The sequence below is a fragment of the Salvelinus fontinalis genome, chromosome 18, assembly GCF_029448725.1.
Source record: "Salvelinus fontinalis isolate EN_2023a chromosome 18, ASM2944872v1, whole genome shotgun sequence".
Classification (NCBI taxonomy): domain Eukaryota; kingdom Metazoa; phylum Chordata; class Actinopteri; order Salmoniformes; family Salmonidae; genus Salvelinus; species Salvelinus fontinalis.
Window position 1 is genome coordinate 58,720,471 of NC_074682.1, and position 24,673 is coordinate 58,745,143.

The window sequence follows — 24,673 nt, forward strand, 5'->3', positions numbered from 1 at the left end:
GAATATATGATGAGATGTAGTGGGGAAACTAGTGCACTATATAGGGTATTATATGATGAGATGTAGTGGGGTTAACTAGTGCACTATATAGGGAATGTATGATGAGATGTAGTGGGGTTAACTAGTGCACTATATAGGGAATAAATGATGAGATGTAGTGGGGTTAACTAGTGCACTATATAGGGTATTATATGATGAGATGTAGTGGGGACTGTAGTGCACTATATAGGGAATATATGTAAAGCTGTGTCTGTCTGATCCTGCGTTGATGTGATTTAGGTAAAAGTGTGAATAATAGTTCTTTCAGATGTCCTCCTTCCGTCCACAACAAAACCCCCTGTTTGAAATGCTAACACATGTCCTGGTTCGTCTCTCACTGCTCAGCAGTTAAAGGGCCAGTTTCCCGGACGCAGATTAAACCGACTAGGTCCTGGACCAAAATGCTATTCCAGGGGTGTCAAACTCATTCCACGGAGGGCCTAGTGTCTGCAGGTTTTTGTTTTTTCCTTTCAATAAAGCCCTAGACAACCAGGTGTGGGGAGTTCCTAACTAATTAGTGATGTTAATTCATCAATCAAGTACAAGGGAGGAGCGAAAACCCGCAGACACTCGGCCCCCCGTGGAATGAGTTTGACACCTGTGTGCTATTCCATTGGAATCTTCTCCTGCGTACAATACCCTTTAATGTAGTCGGTGTCGTGTGGGTGTAAAGGATTTTTTGGGATCATTTTATTTGGATAGTCCAGAATTTCCATCTGTAGATGTCGTAGTATCAACAAACAATCTGTTGATACACAACTGCTTGCTGAGGTTACGGTTAGGGTAAGAATAAAGGTTTAGGGTTACAGCTAGGATTAGTCGAAATCCTACTTATAGTCTACAACACAGGTGTCAAACTCATTCCACGGGGGGCCGAGTGTCTGCGGGTTTTCGCTCCTCCCTTGTACTTGATTGATGAATTAACATCACTAATTAGTTAGGAACTCCCCACACCTGGTTGTCTAGGGCTTTATTGAAAGGAAAAACCAAAAACCTGCAGACACTAGGCCCTCCGTGGAATGAGTTTGACACCCCTGGTCTAGAGCGTTGACCGATGGACTATCCAAATAGTGTTACAGATTTTTTGTTGTTGTTGTACTCAGCCGACAATTTATACCGGTGCTATTATCCAAAGCAACCTAGTCATACGTGCATAACATTTTTCGTACGGGTTTCCCCGGCGGGAATCGAACCCATGACCCTTGACGTTATATAAGCTCCCTTCTCGATCAACTGAGTCATGCACAAACCTAAATAATATAGATATATTTTAAAAGGAACTCAGTCCGAATTAAAATTGCACCTTGAGCATTCTACTATTACATTTTAAACTTACTCTTAAACGTTGTAATAGTAGAATACACAAGGCGCCATTTCTAAATTGCAAATCAGTTCCTCTTGTCATGTCAGTCATTACAGACCTTAGAGAGATATTTAAAACTTGTCAGAAATGTACAGATCAACTAGCCCATGTCAACTAACGTTTTATTTTTGTAGTTCCTTTAGCCCATAGATAGTGTTGTAGTTTTGTTTTCTCATTCAAATACACATTGGACACGGAAAAAATACATAGAATTGCAAGAAAATTATCTTTAAAACTGCAACATGTTCTCTGCACCCCATGACAAAATGTGTAGATTTGTGTAACAGTTTAACTTTACGTCCGTCCCCTCGCCCCGACCCGGGCGCGAACCAGGGACCCTCTGCACACATCAACAACAGCAAGGGGAACCACTACTTCTAGGTTTCAGAGCAAGTGACGTCACCGACTGAAAGGCTGCTGGCGCGCACCACCGCTAACTAGCTAGCCCTTTCACATCGGTTACATTTGCAGGAAATATTCTTTAAACCTACAAAATGTTTTCTCCACCAACAAGAAGGGTGTGAACAGTTTGTCGTCGTGAACCGTTTGTTGTCATGAACAGTTTGTCGCCGTGAACAGTTTGTCGCCGTGAACAGTTTGTCGTCGTGAACAGTTTGATGTCGTGAACAGTTTGTTGTCGTGAACCGTTTGTTGTCATGAACAGTTTGTCGTGAATAGTTTGTTGTCGTGAACAGTTTGTCGTGAACAGTTTGTCATGAACAGTTTGTCATGAACAGTTTGTCATGAACAGTTTGTCATGAACAGTTTGTCGTGAACAGTTTGTCGTCGTGAACAGTTTGTCGTCGCGAACAGTTTGTTGTCGCGAACCGTTTGTTGTCGTGAACCGTTTGTTGTCGTGAACCGTTTGTCGTCGTGAACAGTTTGTTGTCGTGAACAGTTTGTCATGAACAGTTTGTCATGAACAGTGCTTGTGCCTATAGAAATAGACGTGATGCATGCAGGAGCGCGGGATCTTGCCCAACGCTGGAAAGGAGGCCCCCGGGTGAAAAAGTTTGACCTAAACCATTAATGACAAGATGGCGCCGATAGACATGGCCATTCTGTTTCTAGCTCCTAAGCAACTTTGCAGTATTATAATGTATTGGTGTGTTTATAAGCATTTCACAACACCCGCAATAACATCTGCTAAACACGTGCATGTGACCAATAAACATTTGATTGAATTTATTTATTGGGGGAAAACGCAGAAAACTGACCCCAAATCAGAGTCCAGGGGCAACTTCACCTTACCCACCTCTATGCTTCTACGGTTTAAAAGGAAATGGATGACCTGAAAGCTACCAGGAAAAGATTAAACCATTTTACCATAGGCAGCTGTTCCACTAGATTAAAACGTTGTACCACAGACAGCTGTTCCACTAGATTAAAACGTTTTACCACAGACAGCTGTTCCACCAGATTAAAACGTTTTACCACAGACAGCTGTTCCACTAGATTAAAACGTTTTACCACAGACAGCTATTCCACTAGATTAAAACGTTTTACCACAGACAGCTGTTCCACTAGATTAAAACGTTTTACCACAGACAGCTGTTCTACTAGATTAAAACGTTTTACCACAGACAGCTGTTCCACTAGATTAAAACGTTTTACCACAGACAGCTGTTCCACTAGATTAAAACGTTTTACCACAGACAGCTGTTCCACTAGATTAAAACGTTTTACCACAGACAGCTGTTCCACTAGATTAAAACGTTTTACCAAAGACAGCTGTTCCACTAGATTAAAACGTTTTACCACAGACAGCTGTTCCACTAGATTAAAACGTTTTACCAAAGACAGCTGTTCCACTAGATTAAAACGTTTTACCACAGACAGCTGTTCCACTAGATTAAAACGTTTTACCAAAGACAGCTGTTCTACTAGATTAAAACGTTTTACCAGACAGCTGTTCCACTAGATTAAAACGTTTTACCACAGACAGCTGTTCCACTAGATTAAAACGTTACCAGACAGCTGTTCCACTAGATTAAAACGTTTTACCACAGACAGCTGTTCCACTAGATTAAAACGTTTTACCACAGACAGCTGTTCCACTAGATTAAAACGTTTTACCAAAGACAGCTGTTCTACTAGATTAAAACGTTTTACCACAGACAGCCGTTCCACTAGATTAAAATGTTTTACCAAAGACAGCTGTTCTACTAGATTAAAACGTTTTACCAGACAGCTGTTCCACTAGATTAAAACGTTTTACCACAGACAGCTGTTCCACTAGATTAAAACGTTACCAGACAGCTGTTCCACTAGATTAAAACGTTTTACCACAGACAGCTGTTCCACTAGATTAAAACGTTTTACCAGACAGCTGTTCCACTAGATTAAAACGTTTTACCACAGACAGCTGTTCCACTAGATTAAAACGTTACCAGACAGCTGTTCCACTAGATTAAAACGTTTTACCACAGACAGCTGTTCCACTAGATTAAAACGTTTTACCACAGACAGCTGTTCCACTAGATCATCGCCTCAGCAGCGTTAGTCAGAACATAGCAGCCTATCAGTAACCTCTTTGGCTAGATGGGGACAATATAAGAGGGCAAGATAAATGTTTCTTCCATACCCAGTTGAACATTATTCAGGCCCAACAGTCACTTCTCCTCCTAGCGTTACATTAGATGTCATTTAGAGCAGAAACTCTTCTCCAGAGAGATTTACGGGAGAATTTAGGGTTTAGTGTCTTGCTCAAGGGCACATCGGCAGATTTTTGACCTTGTCGGCTCAGATATTGGAACCAGCGACCTTTCAGTTACTGGCCCAACGCTCTAACCGATAGGCTACCTGCCTGTTTAACTGCTGAGGAATTGTATAATAAAAAGCAGAATGGCAGAAATGTATTAATAAAGTCCTTTTTACATCAGCAGTTGTCACAAAGTGCCATTCAGACGCCCGGCTGTATGCTGTGGATCTATGGGAAAGACACAAACATCTGTAATTTCTCCTCTGTGGTTACACTTTTATTCCATTGTTCCTTCATTTATTCCACCAAAAATAGCACTTCTCTCTTTTTATTCTTGTTCTGAGACGTTTGTTTTACAACAGACACTTTAAAAAAAGAAGAAGGTAGCCACTACTGAATGGTATTTCTTACCCACACAACATCCACAGTACTGTCTGCAAACAGAGAGCTGTTTGGTCAACACTATTTGGTACAGAGTAGGTCGAGGTTAACTAATAAACTCACGTTAAAGGATAGTCACTGGAGATTGGACCAGACAGGATGAATCGGACAGTGAAAGAGTTTACGGGGGAAATACAGAGCAGAAAGAAATGATTTACTATTTAAATGTTGGGTTTTCATTGAAGTTTGGAGCTAGACGTTCTCTCTGACTGTTTCTGAAATGGCACCCTATTCTTCTATAGTGCACTAGCGTTGCTTAAAGCGCCATTGGGCCTTGGTCAACAGTAGTGCACTAGCTTTGCTCAGAGCACCATTGGGCCCTGGTCAACAGTAGTGCACTAGCTTTGGGTCAACAGTAGTGCACTAGCGTTGCTTAAAGCGCCATTGGGCCTTGGTCAACAGTAGTGCACTAGCTTTGCTCAGAGCACCATTGGGCCCTGGTCAACAGTAGTGCACTAGCTTTGGGTCAACAGTAGTGCACTAGCGTTGCTCAGAGCGCCATTGGGCCCTGGTCAACAGTAGTGCACTAGCTTTGGGTCAACAGTAGTGCACTAGCTTTGCTCAGAGCACCATTGGGCCCTGGTCAACAGTAGTGCACTAGCTTTGCTCAGAGCACCATTGGGCCCTGGTCAACAGTAGTGCACTAGCTTTGCTCAGAGCACCATTGGGCCCTGGTCAACAGTAGTGCACTATACAAGGAATAGGATATAATTTGGGACACAGCCTCCCTCTTCTTCAGTCTGGCTGTTCCTCCCTCTTCTTCAGCCTGGCTGTTCCTCCCTCTTCTTCAGCCTGGCTGTTCCTCCCTCTCCTTCAGCCTGGCTGTTCCTCCCTCTCCTTCAGCCTGGCTGTTCCTCCCTCTTCTTCAGCCTGGCTGTTCCTCCCTCTTCTTCAGCCTGGCTGTTCCTCCCTCTTCTTCAGCCTGGCTGTTCCTCCCTCTCCTTCAGCCTGGCTGTTCCCGGTCCTATGCCTCTGCGGTGGTGGGCACAACTCCAACATACACAGTCTTCCTGTCCAGCGTCTTCACCGACCACTCTGCTGGCATTTCTGAAACACAATATACAAACGATTGAAAAGTATGACGGAATAGCCTGGCATCTTTAAGGAGGTAAACCTGTAAGAAATGAAGAAAAGAATGAGAGTAGTGGGTCAAAGGTCTGTCTCTACTACGTGAAACTAGATCATTTTATTCTGAGGGGTTTGAGGGCTTGCTGACCACGGATTGGAGGGCTTGCTGACCACGGATTGGAGGGCTTGCTGACCACGGATTGGAGGGCTTGCTGACCACGGATTGGAGGGCTTGCTGACCACGGATTGGAGGGCTTGCTGACCACAGACTGCTCTATTAAACTCTCTTATGCACTTTACTCTGTTAACTTCCATTCATTGTTATGTTTTACGTTGCGTTTCGAGGTAGGGTTGTGTTGCGTTTCTAGGTAGGGTTGTGTTGCGTTTCTAGGTAGGGTTGCGTTTCTAGGTAGGGTTGTGTTGCGTTTCTAGGTAGGGTTGTGTTGCGTTTCTAGGTAGGATTGTGTTGCGTTTCTAGGTAGGGTTGTGTTGCGTTTCTAGGTAGGGTTGTGTTGCGTTTCTAGGTTGTGTTGCGTTTCTAGGTAGGGTTGTGTTGCGTTTCTAGGTAGGGTTGTGTTGCGTTTCTAGTTAGGGTTGTGTTGCGTTTCTAGGTTGTGTTGCGTTTCTAGGTTGTGTTGCGTTTCTAGGTTGTGTTGCGTTTCTAGGTTGTGTTGCGTTTCTAGGTTGGGTTGCGTTTCTAGGTTGTGTTGCGTTTCTAGGTTGGGTTGCGTTTCTAGGTTGGGTTGCGTTTCTAGGTAGGGTTGCGTTTCTAGGTAGGGTTGCGTTTCTAGGTAGGGTTGCGTTTCTAGGTAGGGTTGCGTTTCTAGGTAGGGTTGCGTTTCTAGGTAGGGTTGCGTTTCTAGGTAGGGTTGCGTTTCTAGGTAGGGTTGCGTTTCTAGGTAGGGTTGCGTTTCTAGGTAGGGTTGCGTTTCTAGGTAGGGTTGCGTTTCTAGGTAGGGTTGCGTTTCTAGGTAGGGTTGCGTTTCTAGGTAGGGTTGCGTTTCTAGGTAGGGTTGCGTTTCTAGGTAGGGTTGCGTTTCTAGGTAGGGTTGCGTTTCTAGGTAGGGATGCGTTTCTAGGTTGTGTTGCGTTTCTAGGTAGGGATGTGTTGCGTTTCTAGGTAGGGTTGCGTTTCTAGGTAGCGTTGCGTTTCTAGGTAGCGTTGCGTTTCTAGGTAGCGTTGCGTTTCTAGGTAGCGTTGCGTTTCTAGGTAGCGTTGCGTTTCTAGGTAGCGTTGCGTTTCTAGGTAGCGTTGCGTTTCTAGGTAGCGTTGCGTTTCTAGGTAGGGTTGTGTTGCGTTTCTAGGTAGGGTTGTGTTGCGTTTCTAGGTAGGGTTGTGTTGCGTTTCTAGGTAGGGTTGTGTTGCGTTTCTAGGTAGGGTTGTGTTGCGTTTCTAGGTAGGGTTGTGTTGCGTTTCTAGGTAGGGTTGTGTTGCGTTTCTAGGTAGGGTTGTGTTGCGTTTCTAGGTAGGGTTGTGTTGCGTTTCTAGGTAGGGTTGTGTTGCGTTTCTAGGTAGGCTTGTGTTGCGTTTCTAGGTAGGGTTGTGTTGCGTTTCTAGGTAGGGTTGTGTTGCGTTTCTAGGTAGGGTTGTGTTGCGTTTCTAGGTAGGGTTGTGTTGCGTTTCTAGGTAGGGTTGCGTTTCTAGGTTGTGTTGCGTTTCTAGGTAGGGTTGCGTTTCTAGGTAGTGTTGCGTTTCTAGGTAGGGATGCGTTTCTAGGTAGGGTTGCGTTTCTAGGTAGGGTTGCGTTTCTAGGTAGGGATGCGTTTCTAGGTAGTGTTGCGTTTCTAGGTAGGGATGCGTTTCTAGGTAGGGATGCGTTTCTAGGTAGGGATGCGTTTCTAGGTAGGGATGCGTTTCTAGGTAGGGATGCGTTTCTAGGTAGTGTTGCGTTTCTAGGTAGGGATGTGTTGCGTTTCTAGGTAGGGTTGTGTTGCGTTTCTAGGTAGGGATGTGTTGCGTTTCTAGGTAGGGTTGCGTTTCTAGGTAGCGTTGCGTTTCTAGGTAGCGTTGCGTTTCTAGGTAGGGTTGTGTTGCGTTTCTAGGTAGGGTTGTGTTGCGTTTCTAGGTAGGGTTGTGTTGCGTTTCTAGGTAGGGTTGCGTTTCTAGGTAGTGTTGCGTTTCTAGGTAGGGATGCGTTTCTAGGTAGGGTTGCGTTTCTAGGTAGGGTTGCGTTTCTAGGTAGGGATGCGTTTCTAGGTAGTGTTGCGTTTCTAGGTAGGGATGCGTTTCTAGGTAGGGATGCGTTTCTAGGTAGGGATGCGTTTCTAGGTAGGGATGCGTTTCTAGGTAGGGATGCGTTTCTAGGTAGTGTTGCGTTTCTAGGTAGGGATGTGTTGCGTTTCTAGGTAGGGTTGTGTTGCGTTTCTAGGTAGGGATGTGTTGCGTTTCTAGGTAGGGTTGCGTTTCTAGGTAGCGTTGCGTTTCTAGGTAGCGTTGCGTTTCTAGGTAGGGTTGTGTTGCGTTTCTAGGTAGGGTTGTGTTGCGTTTCTAGGTAGGGTTGTGTTGCGTTTCTAGGTAGGGTTGTGTTGCGTTTCTAGGTAGGGTTGTGTTGCGTTTCTAGGTAGGGTTGTGTTGCGTTTCTAGGTAGGGTTGTGTTGCGTTTCTAGGTAGGGTTGTGTTGCGTTTCTAGGTAGGGTTGTGTTGCGTTTCTAGGTAGGGTTGTGTTGCGTTTCTAGGTAGGGTTGCGTTTCTAGGTTGTGTTGCGTTTCTAGGTAGGGTTGCGTTTCTAGGTAGGGTTGCGTTTCTAGGTAGGGATGCGTTTCTAGGTAGTGTTGCGTTTCTAGGTAGGGATGCGTTTCTAGGTAGGGATGCGTTTCTAGGTAGGGTTGCGTTTCTAGGTAGGGTTGCGTTTCTAGGTAGGGATGCGTTTCTAGGTAGTGTTGCGTTTCTAGGTAGGGATGCGTTTCTAGGTAGGGATGCGTTTCTAGGTAGGGATGCGTTTCTAGGTAGTGTTGCGTTTCTAGGTAGGGATGTGTTGCGTTTCTAGGTAGGGATGTGTTGCGTTTCTAGGTAGGGTTGTGTTGCGTTTCTAGGTAGGGATGTGTTGCGTTTCTAGGTAGGGTTGCGTTTCTAGGTAGGGTTGTGTTGCGTTTCTAGGTAGGGTTGTGTTGCGTTTCTAGGTAGGGTTGTGTTGCGTTTCTAGGTAGGGTTGTGTTGCGTTTCTAGGTAGGGTTGTGTTGCGTTTCTAGGTAGGGTTGTGTTGCGTTTCTAGGTAGGGTTGTGTTGCGTTTCTAGGTAGGGTTGTGTTGCGTTTCTAGGTAGGGTTGTGTTGCGTTTCTAGGTAGGGTTGTGTTGCGTTTCTAGGTAGGCTTGTGTTGCGTTTCTAGGTAGGCTTGTGTTGCGTTTCTAGGTAGAAAATACACTGCGACTTTGGAATTAAATGTTGCCAGACTACAGCTACCCACGAAGTATTGACAACTACCTTGCATAACATTCGTTTTAGGTCCTTTTTCGCTTATTTGGCTAGCTAGAGTACTACGATTCACATACAGTATATCTAGCTGACAATTAGGAAGTAAAACGTTTTGCTTTGTGTATATCTGGTTTGGTCTCTATTGTTGCCATTGTCCTGGCTGGAAGAAGGCTCCGTGGAGGGGGAAGGTAATACAGTAGGGCGAGTGCCAGCGCTTATCAAGAGAACGCACTCGGAGGGGGTGGAGCAAGGTAGCCTACATATTGAGAAACACCCATTGGCTCATGCTTAGAACGTGCTCCCCCCCCATTGTTATAATTTGAAAGTTCCCATAGTAGTTAGATCAACAGTGGGAAGTTAACTAAATGAGTTGATATGGTTACTAAAAACAGCTTTTTCCTCTTTATTGGCAGCAGATATTTATGTGTTATTTCAGATTTGAACTGCAGATAAGACCAAGATGTCATACCCTCCAACTCGGTCAAATGACATTTTGACCACTCAAAGCTCCGACCGTTTGATCCGTATAAGATATTTCGGTTCCCGATTGCAGATTTGAATAGCAGCGAAGGATACCAAGATTTCACAAGCTCGTACGTTTTTTTTTGTTGGGAAAACGGTCAAAGTCGTTGATTTGTCAAAAGTTACATTATTTAACAGTTAATGTTGTAATTCATGATGTCACAATGGGGAGTTCTAGAATATTGGGGGGGGAGTCCCATTAACATGAATGAAGATGGGGGGGGGGGGGGAAGTCCCATTAACATGAATGAAGATGGGGGGGGGGGAAGTCCCATTAACATGAATGAAGATGGGGGGGGGGGGGGGGGAAGCCCCATTAACATGAATGAAGATGGGGGGGGAAGTCCCATTAACATGAATGAAGATGGGGGGGGGGGGGAAGTCCCATTAACATGAATGAAGATGGGGGGGGGGGGGGGGGAAGTCCCATTAACATGAATGAAGATGGGGGGGGGGGGGGGGGAAGTCCCATTAACATGAATGAAGATGGGGGGGGGGGGAGTCCCATTAACATGAATGAAGATGGGGGGGGGGGGGGGGGGGGGAGTCCCATTAACATGAATGAAGATGGGGGGGGGGGGGGGAAGTGCCATTAACATGAATGAAGATGGGGGGGGGGGGAAGTCCCATTAACATGAATGAAGATGGGGGGGGGGAAGTCCCATTAACATGAATGAAGATGGGGGGGGGGGGAAGTCCCATTAACATGAATGAAGATGGGGGGGGGGGGGGGGGGAGTCCCATTAACATGAATGAAGATGGGGGGGGGGAAGTCCCATTAACATGAATGAAGATGGGGGGGGGGGGGAAGTCCCATTAACATGAATGAAGATGGGGGGGGGGGGGGGAAGACCCATTAACATGAATGAAGATGGGGGGGGGGGAAGTCCCATTAACATGAATGAAGATGGGGGGGGGGGAAGTCCCATTAACACGAATGAAGATGGACACAAAAAAGTCCCATTAACACGAACGAAGATGGACACAAAGTAAACATTTTACAGAGTTAAAAAGTATCAAAAATATAAAAAAGTAAAATGTAAGCACAATATTCCAGATCATTCCACACGTTTTAAAGTTGAAACAACGTTTCTAGCAATGAACGTGTAAGAGGAGAAGCGTGCAGAAGAATGAGAACAAAGCATGACGAAGATTTATAGGTCGGGAGTGATGCTTCTTCTAGTCCCACCTAATTAGGTAGGAAGACCTATGAGCTGTAAGTCAAACCAGCCCGTCTGCCAGGGCAGTCAGGCAGTCTGTCAGACACAGTAATTGGACAGGGAGGTTTCCTCAGCCCAGGACTTGCTGCTTTGCTGCTGGTTCAAGGTCAACATTAAACCAGTTTAAAAGTCAAGGATCACTGGCACAGGGTTAGCAAACTACAGAGCGGAGGCCAGCAGGCTACAGTGAAACGTGTGGAGGTGGTAGTACGGGCTACAGTTAAATGTGTAGTAGAGCAGTACATGTCCTCTAGCCTGAACGTAGACACAGTTGGATTGATGGGGAAACGTTGGAAAGTAGCAGAAAGAACACAACTAAAGCAGGACTCAAGTAGCGTTCGAGTGGAGTTTCCTAGATCCTGCTCTGGCCAAGTCACGAGCGTGTTTCCCAGCCCATGCTAGGGCCAAGTCGAGAGAGTGTTTCCCAGCCCATGCTAGGGCCAAGTCACGAGCGTGTTTCCCAGCCCATGCTAGGGCCAAGTCGAGAGAGTGTTTCCCAGTCCATGCTAGGGCCAAGTCACGAGCGTGTTTCCCAGCCCATGCTAGGGCCAAGTCACGAGCGTGTTTCCCAGCCCATGCTAGGGCCAAGTCGAGAGAGTGTTTCCCAGCCCATGCTAGGGCCAAGTCGAGAGAGTGTTTCCCAGCCCATGCTAGGGCCAAGTCGAGAGAGTGTTTCCCAGCCCATGCTAGGGCCAAGTCACGAGCGTGTTTCCCAGTCCATGCTAGGGCCAAGTCGAGAGAGTGTTTCCCAGCCCATGCTAGGGCCAAGTCGAGAGAGTGTTTCCCAGCCCATTCTCTGAGCGCTGCTAGGGCCTGGCCAGTAGACATCCTAGACGCATTGAAGACAACACGGAGACGCAAACAAAATAGGACTTTGTTCTGGTGGTGTCTGTCTTACCTTGGGTGAGCAGATCGTCCAGGTAGAGTTTCAGCCTGCGGCCGCGGAGGCCGAACAACTTGGCCGTCTCAGACAGCAAAGCATTGTGGGTCAGGCAGTCGTGTCCGACAGGATTGACCAGCAGCAGGGTCCCCACATCTCCACTCTGACACTCTACGGAGACACATGACATACATAGCATCAGTACACATCAGTAGCAGCACGTAGCCTAGCGGTTAGAGAGACAAACCAAACCAGTAACTGTTCCCAGTTCGAATCCCGGGTCTGACGAGGAAGAAAAAAACTAATCTGTCAGGAAATGAGCTGGGAACCGGATAGTTGACGGTATCAAATCCTAGTTGCCATTGGGCCCGAGTTACTCACTGGCAGGGGTTTGGTATAAGCCAGTTGGAACCTTGTTCATCTCAATATACTACTGTAAGTCGCTCTGGATAAGAGCGTCTGCTAAAAGACTTAAATGTAATGTAAATGTAACATCATACATGTCTGAAGATGCATTGACATAATAAACTGAAAAAATAACCTTTCAAAAAGAAGTTGAGTGAGAAGGAAGCAGGTGTGTAGTGGAGCGAGAGGAAGAGGAAGTGGTCAATTAAACGTACCGGCAGGCTGACAGTTGGCCAATCGGAGGTTGACGTAAGGGCACACCAGAGAGTCAGAGTTGGGAGAGGAGTCACTGGGACTGGAGCCTGAGGTCACCGACAGGGTTTTCCCATTCAGAGACAGCAGATCACACTTACCAGTCAACTCTGGAATAACAAGAACATACAGCCCTCAGTTACCGGACAGGTCTGAAATATACAGGACAGGTCTGCAACATACAGCCCTCGGTTACCGGACAGGTCTGCAACATACAGCCCTCGGTTACCGGACAGGTCTGAAACATACAGCCCTCGGTTACCGGACAGGTCTGAAACATACAGCCCTCGGTTACCGGACAGGTCTGAAACATACAGCCCTCGGTTACCGGACAGGTCTGAAACATACAGCCCTCGGTTACCGGACAGGTCTGAAACATACTGCCCTCGGTTACCGGACAGGTCTGAAACATACTGCCCTCGGTTACCGGACAGGTCTGAAACATACAGCCCTCGGTTACCGGACAGGTCTGAAACATACAGCCCTCGGTTACCGGACAGGTCTGAAACATACAGCCCTCGGTTACCGGACAGGTCTGAAACATACAGCCCTCGGTTACCGGACAGGTCTGAAACATACAGCCCTCGGTTACCGGACAGGTCTGAAACATACAGCCCTCGGTTACCGGACAGGTCTGAAACATACAGCCCTCGGTTACCGGACAGGTCTGAAACATACAGCCCTCGGTTACCGGACAGGTCTGAAACATACAGCCCTCGGTTACCGGACAGGTCTGAAACATACAGCCCTCGGTTACCGGACAGGTCTGAAACATACAGCCCTCGGTTACCGGACAGGTCTGAAACATACAGCCCTCGGTTACAGGACAGGTCTGAAACATACAGCCCTCGGTTACCGGACAGGTCTGAAACATACAGCCCTCGGTTACAGGACAGGTCTGAAACATACAGCCCTCGGTTACCGGACAGGTCTGAAACATACAGCCCTCGGTTACCGGACAGGTCTGAAACATACAGCCCTCGGTTACCGGACAGGTCTGAAACATACAGCCCTCGGTTACCGGACAGGTCTGAAACATACAGCCCTCGGTTACCGGACAGGTCTGAAATATACAAAACACCTCAATCTCTTGTAATAATTCACACGAGGGAAATAAAATGTTTTTTGAGTTGTGTGAGAACCGCTCTTTAAACGCCATCTGTTCATCACTAACCTGTCCAATAAAATCAATCATTTCATAAGTCCTCCAATGTTTTTTGTTGTCATATTCCTGTGTGTGTGTGTGTGTGTGTCTGTGTGTGTGTCTGTGTGTGTGTGTGTGTGTGTGTGTGTGTGTGTGTGTGTGTGTGTGTGTGTGTGTGTGTGTGAGAGAGAGAAACAGCAGCCTTGTGAGGGAAACCAGGGAGGGAATGGTACAGTACTATATTGGTCCAGGGGTCCCAGGAGATATACATATTATGAATAGAACTGGTCTCAGTCCCAGGATGATGCCTGTCATCACTGACAACCATCCAACAAGTAGGCTAAGCTAGTCCACTCCTGCTAGCTACCGCTCAACAAGTAGGCTAAGCTAGTCCACTCCTGCTAGCTACCGCTCAACAAGTAGGCTAAGCTAGTCCACTCCTGCTAGCTACCACTCAACAAGTAGGCTAAGCTAGTCCACTCCAGCTAGCTACCACTCAACAAGTAGGCTAAGCTAGTCCACTCCAGCTAGCTACCGCTCAACAAGTAGGCTAAGCTACTCCACTCCAGCTAGCTACCACTCAAGTAGGCTATGCTAGTCCACTCCAGCTAGCTACCACTCAACAAGTAGGCTAAGCTAGTCCACTCCAGCTAGCTACCACTCAACAAGTAGACTAAGCTAGTCCACTCCAGCTAGCTACCACTCAACAAGTAGGCTAGGCTAGTGGCTAGTCCTCAGAACCACCCAACATGTAGGCTAAGCTAGTGGCTAGTCCCCAGAACCACCCAACATGCAGGCTAAGCTACTCCATTCCAGCTAGCTACCACTCAACATGCAGGCTAAGCTAGTGGCTAATCCCCAGAACCACCCAACATTTAGGCTAAGCTAGTGGCTAGTCCCCAGAACCACCCAACATTTAGGCTAAGCTAGTGGCTAGTCCCCAGAACCACCAAACATGTAGGCTAAGCTAGTGGCTAGTCCCCAGAACCACTCAACATGTAGCCTAAGCTAGAGACAGAACCACTCGACATGTAGGCTAAGCTAGAGGCAGAACTACCCGACATGTAGGCTAAGCTAGTGGCTAGTCCCCAGAACCACCCAACATTTAGGCTAAGCTAGTGGCTAGTCCCCAGAACCACCCAACATTTAGGCTAAGCTAGTGGCTAGTCCCCAGAACCACCAAACATGTAGGCTAAGCTAGTGGCTAGTCCCCAGAACCACTCAACATGTAGCCTAAGCTAGAGACAGAACCAATTGACATGTAGGCTAAGCTAGAGGCAGAACTACCCGACATGTAGGCTAAGCTAGAGACAGAACCACCCGACATGTAGGCTAAGCTAGAGACAGAACCACCCGACATGTAGGCTAAGCTAGAGGCAGAACCACCCGACATGTAGGCTAAGCTAGAGACAGAACCACCCGACATGTAGGCTAAGCTAGAGACAGAACCACCCGACATGTAGGCTAAGCTAGAGACAGAACCACCCGACATGTAGGCTAAGCTAGAGACAGAACCACCCGACATGTAGGCTAAGCTAGAGACAGAACCACCCGACATGTAGGCTAAGCTAGAGACAGAACCACCCGACATGTAGGCTAAGCTAGAGACAGAACCACCCGACATGTAGGCTAAGCTAGAGACAGAACCACCCGACATGTAGACTAAGCTAGAGACAGAACCACCCGACATGTAGGCTAAGCTAGAGACAGAACCACCCGACATGTAGGCTAAGCTAGAGACAGAACCACCCGACATGTAGGCTAAGCTAGAGACAGAACCACCCGACATGTAGGCTAAGCTAGAGACAGAACCACCCGACATGTAGACTAAGCTAGAGACAGAACCACCCGACATGTAGGCTAAGCTAGAGACAGAACCACCCGACATGTAGGCTAAGCTAGAGGCAGAACCACCCAACATGTAGGCTAAGCTAGAGGCAGAACCACCCCGACATGTAGGCTAAGCTAGAGGCAGAACCACTCGACATGTAGGCTAAGCTAGAGACAGAACCACCCGACATGTAGGCTAAGCTAGAGAAAGAACCACCCGACATGTAGGCTAAGCTAGAGGCAGAACCACCCGACATGTAGGCTAAGCTAGAGACAGAACCACCCAACATGTAGGCTAAGCTAGAGGCAGAACCACTCGACATGTAGGCTAAGCTAGAGGCAGAACCACTCAACATGTAGGCTAAGCTAGAGGCAGAACCACCCCGACATGTAGGCTAAGCTAGAGACAGAACCACCCGACATGTAGGCTAAGCTAGAGGCAGAACCACTCGACATGTAGGCTAAGCTAGAGACAGAACCACCCCGACATGTAGGCTAAGCTAGAGGCAGAACCACCCCGACATGTAGGCTAAGCTAGAGGCAGAACCACCCGACGTGTAGGCTAAGCTAGAGACAGAACCACCCGACATGTAGGCTAAGCTACTCCAGTCCAGCGAGCTACCACCCTACACATTTTATCATGTGGCTGAGAGAAATGTAGCAGTTTTAAAGCTAATATGCACTATACTAGTCTCAAGCTGGGCTACCTCATCACGATTCTAAAATCACCCGCCAGTCTCTAGTCATAGCCAGGGAATACCGTCAAACTCTAAGGCCAGGAAGTGAAGGGGTTATCAAACATTTCACCACGGTTACAGACAGACAGACCGCGGTTACAGACAGACAGACCACGGTTACAGACAGACAGACCGCGGTTACAGAGACAGACAGACCGCGGTTACAGACAGACAGACCGCGGTTACAGACAGACAGACAGCGGTTACAGACAGACAGACCACGGTTACAGACAGACAGACCACGGTTACAGACAGACAGACCGCGGTTACAGACAGACAGACCGCGGTTACAGACAGACAGACCGCGGTTACAGACAGACAGACCGCGGTTACAGACAGACAGACCGCGGTTACAGACAGACAGACAGACCGCGGTTACAGACAGACAGACAGACCGCGGTTACAGACAGACAGACAGACCGCGGTTACAGACAGACAGACAGACAGCGGTTACAGACAGACAGACAGCGGTTACAGACAGACAGACCACGGTTACAGACAGACAGACCACGGTTACAGACAGACAGACCACGGTTACAGACAGACAGACCACGGTTACAGACAGACAGACCACGGTTACAGACAGACAGACCACGGTTACAGACAGACAGACCACGGTTACAGACAGACAGACCACGGTTACAGACAGACAGACCGCGGTTACAGACAGACAGACCGCGGTTACAGACAGACAGACCGCGGTTACAGACAGACAGACCGCGGTTACAGACAGACAGACCGCGGTTACAGACAGACAGACCACGGTTACAGACAGACCACGGTTACAGACAGACCACGGTTACAGACAGACCACGGTTACAGACAGACAGACCGCGGTTACAGACAGACAGACCGCGGTTACAGACAGACAGACAGACCGCGGTTACAGACAGACAGACAGACAGCGGTTACAGACAGACAGACCGCGGTTACAGACAGACAGACCACGGTTACAGACAGACCACGGTTACAGACAGACCACGGTTACAGACAGACCACGGTTACAGACAGACCACGGTTACAGACAGACCACGGTTACAGACAGACAGACCACGGTTACAGACAGACAGACCACGGTTACAGACAGACAGACCACGGTTACAGACAGACAGACCACGGTTACAGACAGACAGACCACGGTTACAGACAGACAGACCACGGTGACAGACAGACCACGGTTACAGACAGACAGACAGACCACGGTTACAGACAGACAGACAGACCACGGTTACAGACAGACAGACCACGGTTACAGACAGACAGACATACCCCGGTTACAGACAGACAGACAGACCACGGTTACAGACAGACAGACAGACCACGGTTACAGACAGACAGACAGACCGCGGTTACAGACAGACAGACCACGGTTACAGACAGACAGACCACGGTTACAGACAGACAGACAGACAGACAGACCACGGTTACAGACAAACAGACAGGCAGAACACGGTTACAGACAAACAGACAGATCACGGTTACAGACAGACAGACAGACCACGGTTACAGACAGACAGACAGACAGACCGCAGTTACAGACAGACAGACCACGGTTACAGACAGACAGGCAGACCACGGTTACAGACAAACAGACAGACCACGGTTACAGACAGACAGACAGGCAGACCACGGTTACAGACAGACAGACAGGCAGACCACGGTTACAGACAGACAGACCACGGTTACAGACAGACAGACCGACCGCGGTTACAGACAGACAGAGCATTTCCCATCACAGCCATAAAACAAACTATTTTAAAGTCACAATTTGCCTCATGGTGAAATTACTTCTTCCTTATTTACGTATTGATTAACGACATTTCATTTCTTATTAATTAGTCAACTTTTTGTTTTACTCCACTTTGACATTATGGGGTATTGTGTGTAGGCCAGTGACAAACTAAATGTATTAAATGTTAAATTCAGGCCGTAAAAGCCAAATGTGGGAAAATGTCAAGGGGTGTGAATACTTTCTGAAGGCTGTGTATGTATAGGAGGCTTGTGAGTGTCCCAATGAGTCATAATACCCATAAAACCTAGCGGTCAAACAGGGAAATGATTCCAATCGTTTTCCCACCCTTCATTTTCCCCGTAGGGGGATTTTAGAAAAACTTCCAATAAGGGCTGTGTTTCATGTTGACTTACCCTGGAGTGACGTTTTGATAACCGTGTAAATCTCTATAGGACAAGGTGACTTTTATCTATATATTTCGGCCATATTTACCTGCCAAAAAATGAAACGCTAATTAGCTGCTAATGTGGCTATCATAAAGAACTACAAATACCATGATGATCTGGACGAGACTGACAAATCGAGGCAAAGGTAAGAATCTCTGTATGAACTATCTAATGTGAGTTAAATGTAGTAATAAAAAAAAAAAAATTGGCTACATTTCTTTCCATGGACAATTCTGTGAAAACATTTTAAAATTGTCAATACCTGTTAGCAAAGGTGTCAGAGACAACGTGCAGGAGCTTGCAGGGATTTGTAGTTTTGCATAATGTCTTCTTTGATGCAAATTAGCATTTTTTGAATCGGAGAGTAAATAGAGCCGAATATTTTGATAAAAGTCACCTCGTCCGAGAGAGATTTACACGGTTATCAAAACAGGGTAAAACCTACATGAAACACAGCCCTAGTTTCTGAAAATCACCTATGGGGAAAAATGAACGATGGAAAAACAAATTGGAACCATTTCCCTGTTTGACCGCTAGGTTTTATGGGTAATTATGACACCTCCACTGTGGGGGCTCTATTGACATAGGGGTTGATTTGGGATTCGAAGTGTGAGCGTGCCATCTTACCAGTCTTGCCGTTGAAAACACAGAGCTTGGTGTTGTTGAGACCAAAGAGACTGGCGCAGACCTGCCTCAGCTTGGCCATGTCCAGACAGATATCTCCTTTAGGGTTCTCCAGGAGAACCACACCCTCTGACAGAGACAGAACAAAAAAATGGCATTTATTTGTTTAAAGCATGAACAGGGCTTTTATTTTTTGGTAACCTTCCCCAGATCTGTGCCTCGACACAATCCTGTCTCGGAGCTCTACGGACAATTCATTCGACCTCATGGCTTGGTTTTTGCTCTGACATGCACTGTCAACTGTGGGACCTTATATAGACAGGTTTGTGCCTTTCCAAATCATGTCCAATCAATTGAATTTACCACAGGTGGACTCCAATCAAGTTGTAGAAACATCTCAAGGATGATCAATGGAAACAGGATGCACCTGAGCTGAATTTCGAGTCTCATAGCAAAAGGGTCTGAATACTTATGTAAATAAGTTCTGTTTAAAAAAATAAAATAATATTGAATACATTTGCAAACCTTTTTTTGCTTTGTCATTATGGGGTATTGTGATGTCATTATGGGGTATTGTGATGTCATTATGGAGTATTGTGATGTCATTATGGAGTATTGTGATGTCATTATGGAGTATTGTGATGTCATTATGGGGTATTGTGATGTCATCATGGGCTACTGTGTGTAGATTGTGTTTTCATTTTTTATTTTATTTAGATTTTAGAATAAGGCTGTAACATAAAAAAATGTGGAGAAAGTCAAGTGGTCTGAGTACTTTCTGAATGTACCTCTGTTGCCAAATTTAGTGCTTTTATCACATTTATATTTACTTTTACTATTGAGTCCACCTTTTAAGCCAACACTTCTATACAATAGATTATGTTTCATTCCTCCATGTTTTTGTGTGGTAACTAGTTTGACAAAGTCCACCAATTTCAGAAGGATTAAAAAAAATTAAATATTTTTTTTTTTTTTTTTTTTTTTACCTCTTTAGGGTGCGAATTCGTCCATTCTTGAATTGGAATTTCAATTTACATCCCAAATTTAATGAAATCGACCCCTTGTTATAATGTGTTCCATTACACACCAATACTGACAATTTAGATAAACAAACCCAGAATTGGGGTCCAATCCAATTGAGCCCTGGGGTGCAGCAGTAGTGAGACCACGACCAAAGGTAAAGTAAAAAGCTCGGGTCAATCTAATTCTATAAGTCTAGAAATATACCTTGTTCCTTGTTGTTGAGTCGGAGGTTGACGTAGGCGCAGGCTGGTCCAGTCAGAGGAGCTCGAGAGGCAGCTGCTCCCTTCACTATGGTGAGGTCCAGGTCCGAACCCTTCAACTATAGTACAGTACACAACCACAGATAAACATGATGAAAACCACAGATAAACATGATGAAAACCACAGATAAACATGATGAAAACCCGTAGATAAAACCACAGATAAACATTATGAAAACCGTAGATACAACCACAGATAAACATGATGAAAACCCGTAGATAAACATGATGAAAACCACAGATAAACATGATGAAAACCACAGATAAACATGATGAAAACCACAGATAAACATGATGAAAACCACAGATAAACATGATGAAAACCACAGATAAACATGATGAAAACCACAGATAAACATGATGAAAACCACAGATAAACATGATGAAAACCACAGATAAACATGATGAAAACCACAGATAAACATGATGAAAACCCGTAGATAAAACCACAGATAAACATGATGAAAACCCGTAGATAAAACCACAGATAAACATGATGAAAACCCGTAGATAAACATGATGAAAACCCGTAGATAAACATGATGAAAACCACAGATAAACATTATGAAAACCACAGATAAACATTATGAAAACCCGTAGATAAAACCACAGAGGGAGGAAACATGAAAACCATTCATATTTAGGAACAAAAGTTTTTAATTACATTAAAATATATATATATTTTAATTACATGAATTAATATATATATTTTAATTACATGAATTAATATATATATTTTAATTACATGAATTAATATATATATTTGTTTGTTGCTTTAACCCACACGGAGGGATTGAAAGCATTTTACGTTCTGTCTAATAACGTGGTGTTTAAACGTCAACCCAACCAACCTGTGTTTTCTCCTGCACGATGACGCCGGAGCCTTTGGGGACCGGGTAGGTCTCGAGTGGTGCCTTGGTGGTTGCCAGGATGAAGTCTGTGTGGGCCCGGATCACACTGTCCAGGTAATCACCTGCCGGCTCACAGCTGTAGTACACTGTGATCTCATCAGAAGGCACCAGGTGACCCTGTAGACAGGTAAATACACACACACAGGGGTTAGGGTTGGATCAAACAGGGCCTAGGACCCTGATCACACTGTCCAGGTAAATCACCTGCCGGCTCACAGCTGTAGTACACTGCAGGGTTGGGGGTCAATTCCATTTCAATTCAGGAAGTACACTGATATTTAAAATTATCTTCCAAGCTTTTCAAAAATGGGGAAAATGTTGTATTTGGTTTACTTTCTGAATTGAAACGGAATGGAGTCCAACCTGTGATCTCATCTGAGGGCACCAGGTGACCCAAGAAGGGTAGAGTAAGGGCTGCATCTGATGGATTACTGAATCACCTTGTCCAGGTAAAAGGTAATATACTGCTCGTACACTGTATTCTCATCAGACGGAACTAAGTGACCTTCATAAACATTAGATCTTATTGATGGGTGGTACATTTATTTAAGATACGGGGGGGGGGGGGGGGTCGAGTTGAGGAGAGGGATTATTTAAGATACTCTTTGAAGAGGTAGCCAGGTGCGTTCGGGAAGATGGACAGGGACTCTGCTGTCCTAGCATCAGGTGGAAGATGGGCAGGGACTCTGCTGTCCTAGCATCAGGTGGAAGATGGACAGGGACTCTGCTGTCCTAGCTTCAGGGGGAAGATGGACAGGGACTCTGCTGTCCTAGCTTCAGGGGGAAGATGGACAGGGACTCTGCTGTCCTAGCTTCAGGGGGAAGATGGACAGGGACTCTGCTGTCCTAGCTTCAGGGGGAAGATGGACAGGGACTCTGCTGTCCTAGCTTCAGGGGGAAGATGGACAGGGACTCTGCTGTCCTAGCTTCAGGGGGAAGATGGACAGGGACTCTGCTGTCCTAGCTTCAGAGAGAAGATGGACAGGGACTCTGCTGTCCTAGCTTCAGGGGGAAGATGGACAGGGACTCTGCTGTCCTAGCTTCAGGGGGAAGATGGGCAGAGACTCTGCTGTCCTAGCTTCAGGGGGAAGATGGACAGGGACTCTGCTGTCCTAGCTTCAGGGGGAAGATGGACAGGGACTCTGCTGTCCTAGCTTCAGGGGGAAGATGGACAGGGACTCTGCTGTCCTAGTTTCAGGGGGAAGATGGACAGGGACTCTGCTGTCCTAGCTTCAGGGGGAAGATGGACAGGGACTCTGCTGTCCTAGTTTCAGGGGGAAGATGGGCAGAGACTCTGCTGTCCCAGGGGGAAGATGGGCAGGGACTCTGCTGTCCTAGCTTCAGAGAGAAGATGGACAGGGACTCTGCTGTCCTAGCTTCAGAGAGAAGATGGACAGGGACTCTGCTGTCCTAGCTTCAGAGAGAAGATGGACAGGGACTCTGCTGTCCTAGCATCAGGGGGAAGCTGGTTCCACCATTGGGGGGGGCCAGGACAGAGAAGAGCTTGGATTGGGCTGAGCAGGAGCTAGGGGTCGGCCAAGAAACCAGAGGAGGCAGAACGGAGTGCTCGAGTTGGAGTGTAGGGTTCGAGTATAGCCTGAATGTAGGGAGGGTATTTTGGGGTATTTTATTAGGATCCCCATTAGCAGTTGCAAAAGCAGCAGCTACTCTTCCTGGGGTTTATTATAGATCCCCATTAGCTGTTGCAAAAGCAGCAGCTACTCTTCCTGGGGTTCCACACAGAACATGAAACATAATACAGAACATCAATAGATAAGAACAGCTCAAGGACAGAACTACATACATTTATAAAGGCACACGTAGCCGACATATCAATGCATACACACAAACTATCTAGGTCAAATAGGGGAGAGGTGTTGCTTTATCTGTGTTTTTTTAAAACAGGTTTACTGTTTATTTGAGATGGGAGTTCCATGCAATAAGGGCTTTATATAATACTGTACACTTTCTTGAATTTGTTCTGGATTTGTGGACTATGAAAAGACCCCTGGTGGCATGTCTGGTGGGGGAAGTGTGTGTGTATCAGAGCTGTGTGATTTGGGGACTGTGAAAAGACCCCTGGTGGCATGTCTGGTGGGATAAGTGTGTGTGTCAGAGCTGTGTGTAAGTTGACTATGCAAACAATTTGGGATTTTCAACACATTAATGTTTCTTCTAAAAACAAGACGTGATGTAGTCAGTCTCTCCTCAACTCTTAGTCAAGAGAGACTGGCAGCATAGCATTTATATCAGCCCTCTGATTACAATGAAGAGCAAGACATGCCGCTCTGTTCTGGACCAGCTGCAGCTTAACTAGATCTTTCTTTGCAGCACTTTACAACACGACTGGACAATAATCGAGATAAGACTAAACTAGAACCTGCAGAACTTGCTTTGTGGAGTGTGGTGTCAAAAAAGCAGAGCATCTCTTTATTACAGCCAGACCTCTCCCCATCAACCATTGAATCTATATGCTTTGACCATGACAGTTTACAATCTAAGGTAACGCCAAGTAATTTAGTCTCCTCAATTTGTTCAACAGCCACACCATTCATTACCAGATTCAGCTGAGGTCTAGAACTTAAGGAATGATTTGTACCAAATACAATGCTCTTAGTTTTAGAGATGTTCAGGACCAGTTTATTACTGGCCACCCATTCCAAAACAGACTGCAACTCTTTGTTAAGGGTTTCAGTGACTTCATTAGCTGTGGTTGCTGACACGTATATGGTTGAGTCATCAGCATACATGGACACACAGGCTTTGTTTAATGCCAGTGGCAGGTCATTGGTAAAAATAGAAAAGAGTAGAGGGCCTAGAGAGCTGCCCTGTGGTACACCACACTTTACATGTTTAACATTAGAGAAGGTTCCATTAAAGAAAACCCTCTGTGTTCTATTAGATAAATAGCTCTGAATCAACGATATGACAGAGGTTGAAAAGCCATAACACATAAGTTTTCTCAACAGGTTATGGTCAATAATATCAAAGGCTGCACTGAAATCTAACAGTACAACTCCCACAATCTTCTTATTATCAATTTATTTCAACTAATCATCAGTCATTTTGTGTCAGTGCAGTACAGAGACACAAATGGGGCAGTTCCTCTTGCTGTTCTGTCGGTAAACACAATGGCACAAGCCCAGCCGACAGCGAGTTGCAGCCCAGCCGACAGCGAGTTGCAGCCCAGCCGACAGCGAGTTGCAGCCCAGCCCACAGCGAGTTGCAGCCCAGCCGACAGCGAGTTGCAGCCCAGCCCACAGCGAGTTGCAGCCCAGCCGACAGCGAGTTGCAGCCCAGCCGACAGCGAGTTGCAGCCCAGCCGACAGCGAGTTGCAGCCCAGCCGACAGCGAGTTGCAGCCCAGCCGACAGCGAGTTGCAGCCCAGCCGACAGCGAGTTGCAGCCCAGCCGACAGCGAGTTGCAGCCCAGCCCACAGCGAGTTGCAGCCCAGCCGACAGCGAGTTGCAGCCCAGCCGACAGCGAGTTGCAGCCCAGCCGACAGCGAGTTGCAGCCCAGCCCACAGCGAGTTGCAGCCCAGCCGACAGCGAGTTGCAGCCCAGCCGACAGCGAGTTGCAGCCCAGCCGACAGCGAGTTGCAGCCCAGCCGACAGCGAGTTGCAGCCCAGCCGACAGAGAGTTGCAGCCCAGCCGACAGCGA

General features: G+C 46.6%; 1 protein-coding gene across 1 annotated transcript in view; it reads right to left on the reverse strand.

The window, feature by feature from the left end:
* Positions 1–4,355: 4,355 nt before the first annotated feature.
* iars1 (isoleucyl-tRNA synthetase 1) overlaps positions 4,356–24,673 on the reverse strand; it is a 163,954-nt gene continuing 143,636 nt past the window's right edge. The window contains exons 29-34 of the mRNA XM_055869922.1: positions 20,952–21,128; positions 20,045–20,159; positions 18,821–18,946; positions 12,268–12,414; positions 11,666–11,818; positions 4,356–5,591 (exon numbers count right to left, since the gene is read on the reverse strand). Coding sequence (XP_055725897.1) covers positions 5,509–5,591; positions 11,666–11,818; positions 12,268–12,414; positions 18,821–18,946; positions 20,045–20,159; positions 20,952–21,128 — 801 coding nt within the window. The 3' untranslated portion in view covers positions 4,356–5,508. The remainder of the gene's footprint in view (positions 5,592–11,665; positions 11,819–12,267; positions 12,415–18,820; positions 18,947–20,044; positions 20,160–20,951; positions 21,129–24,673) is intronic.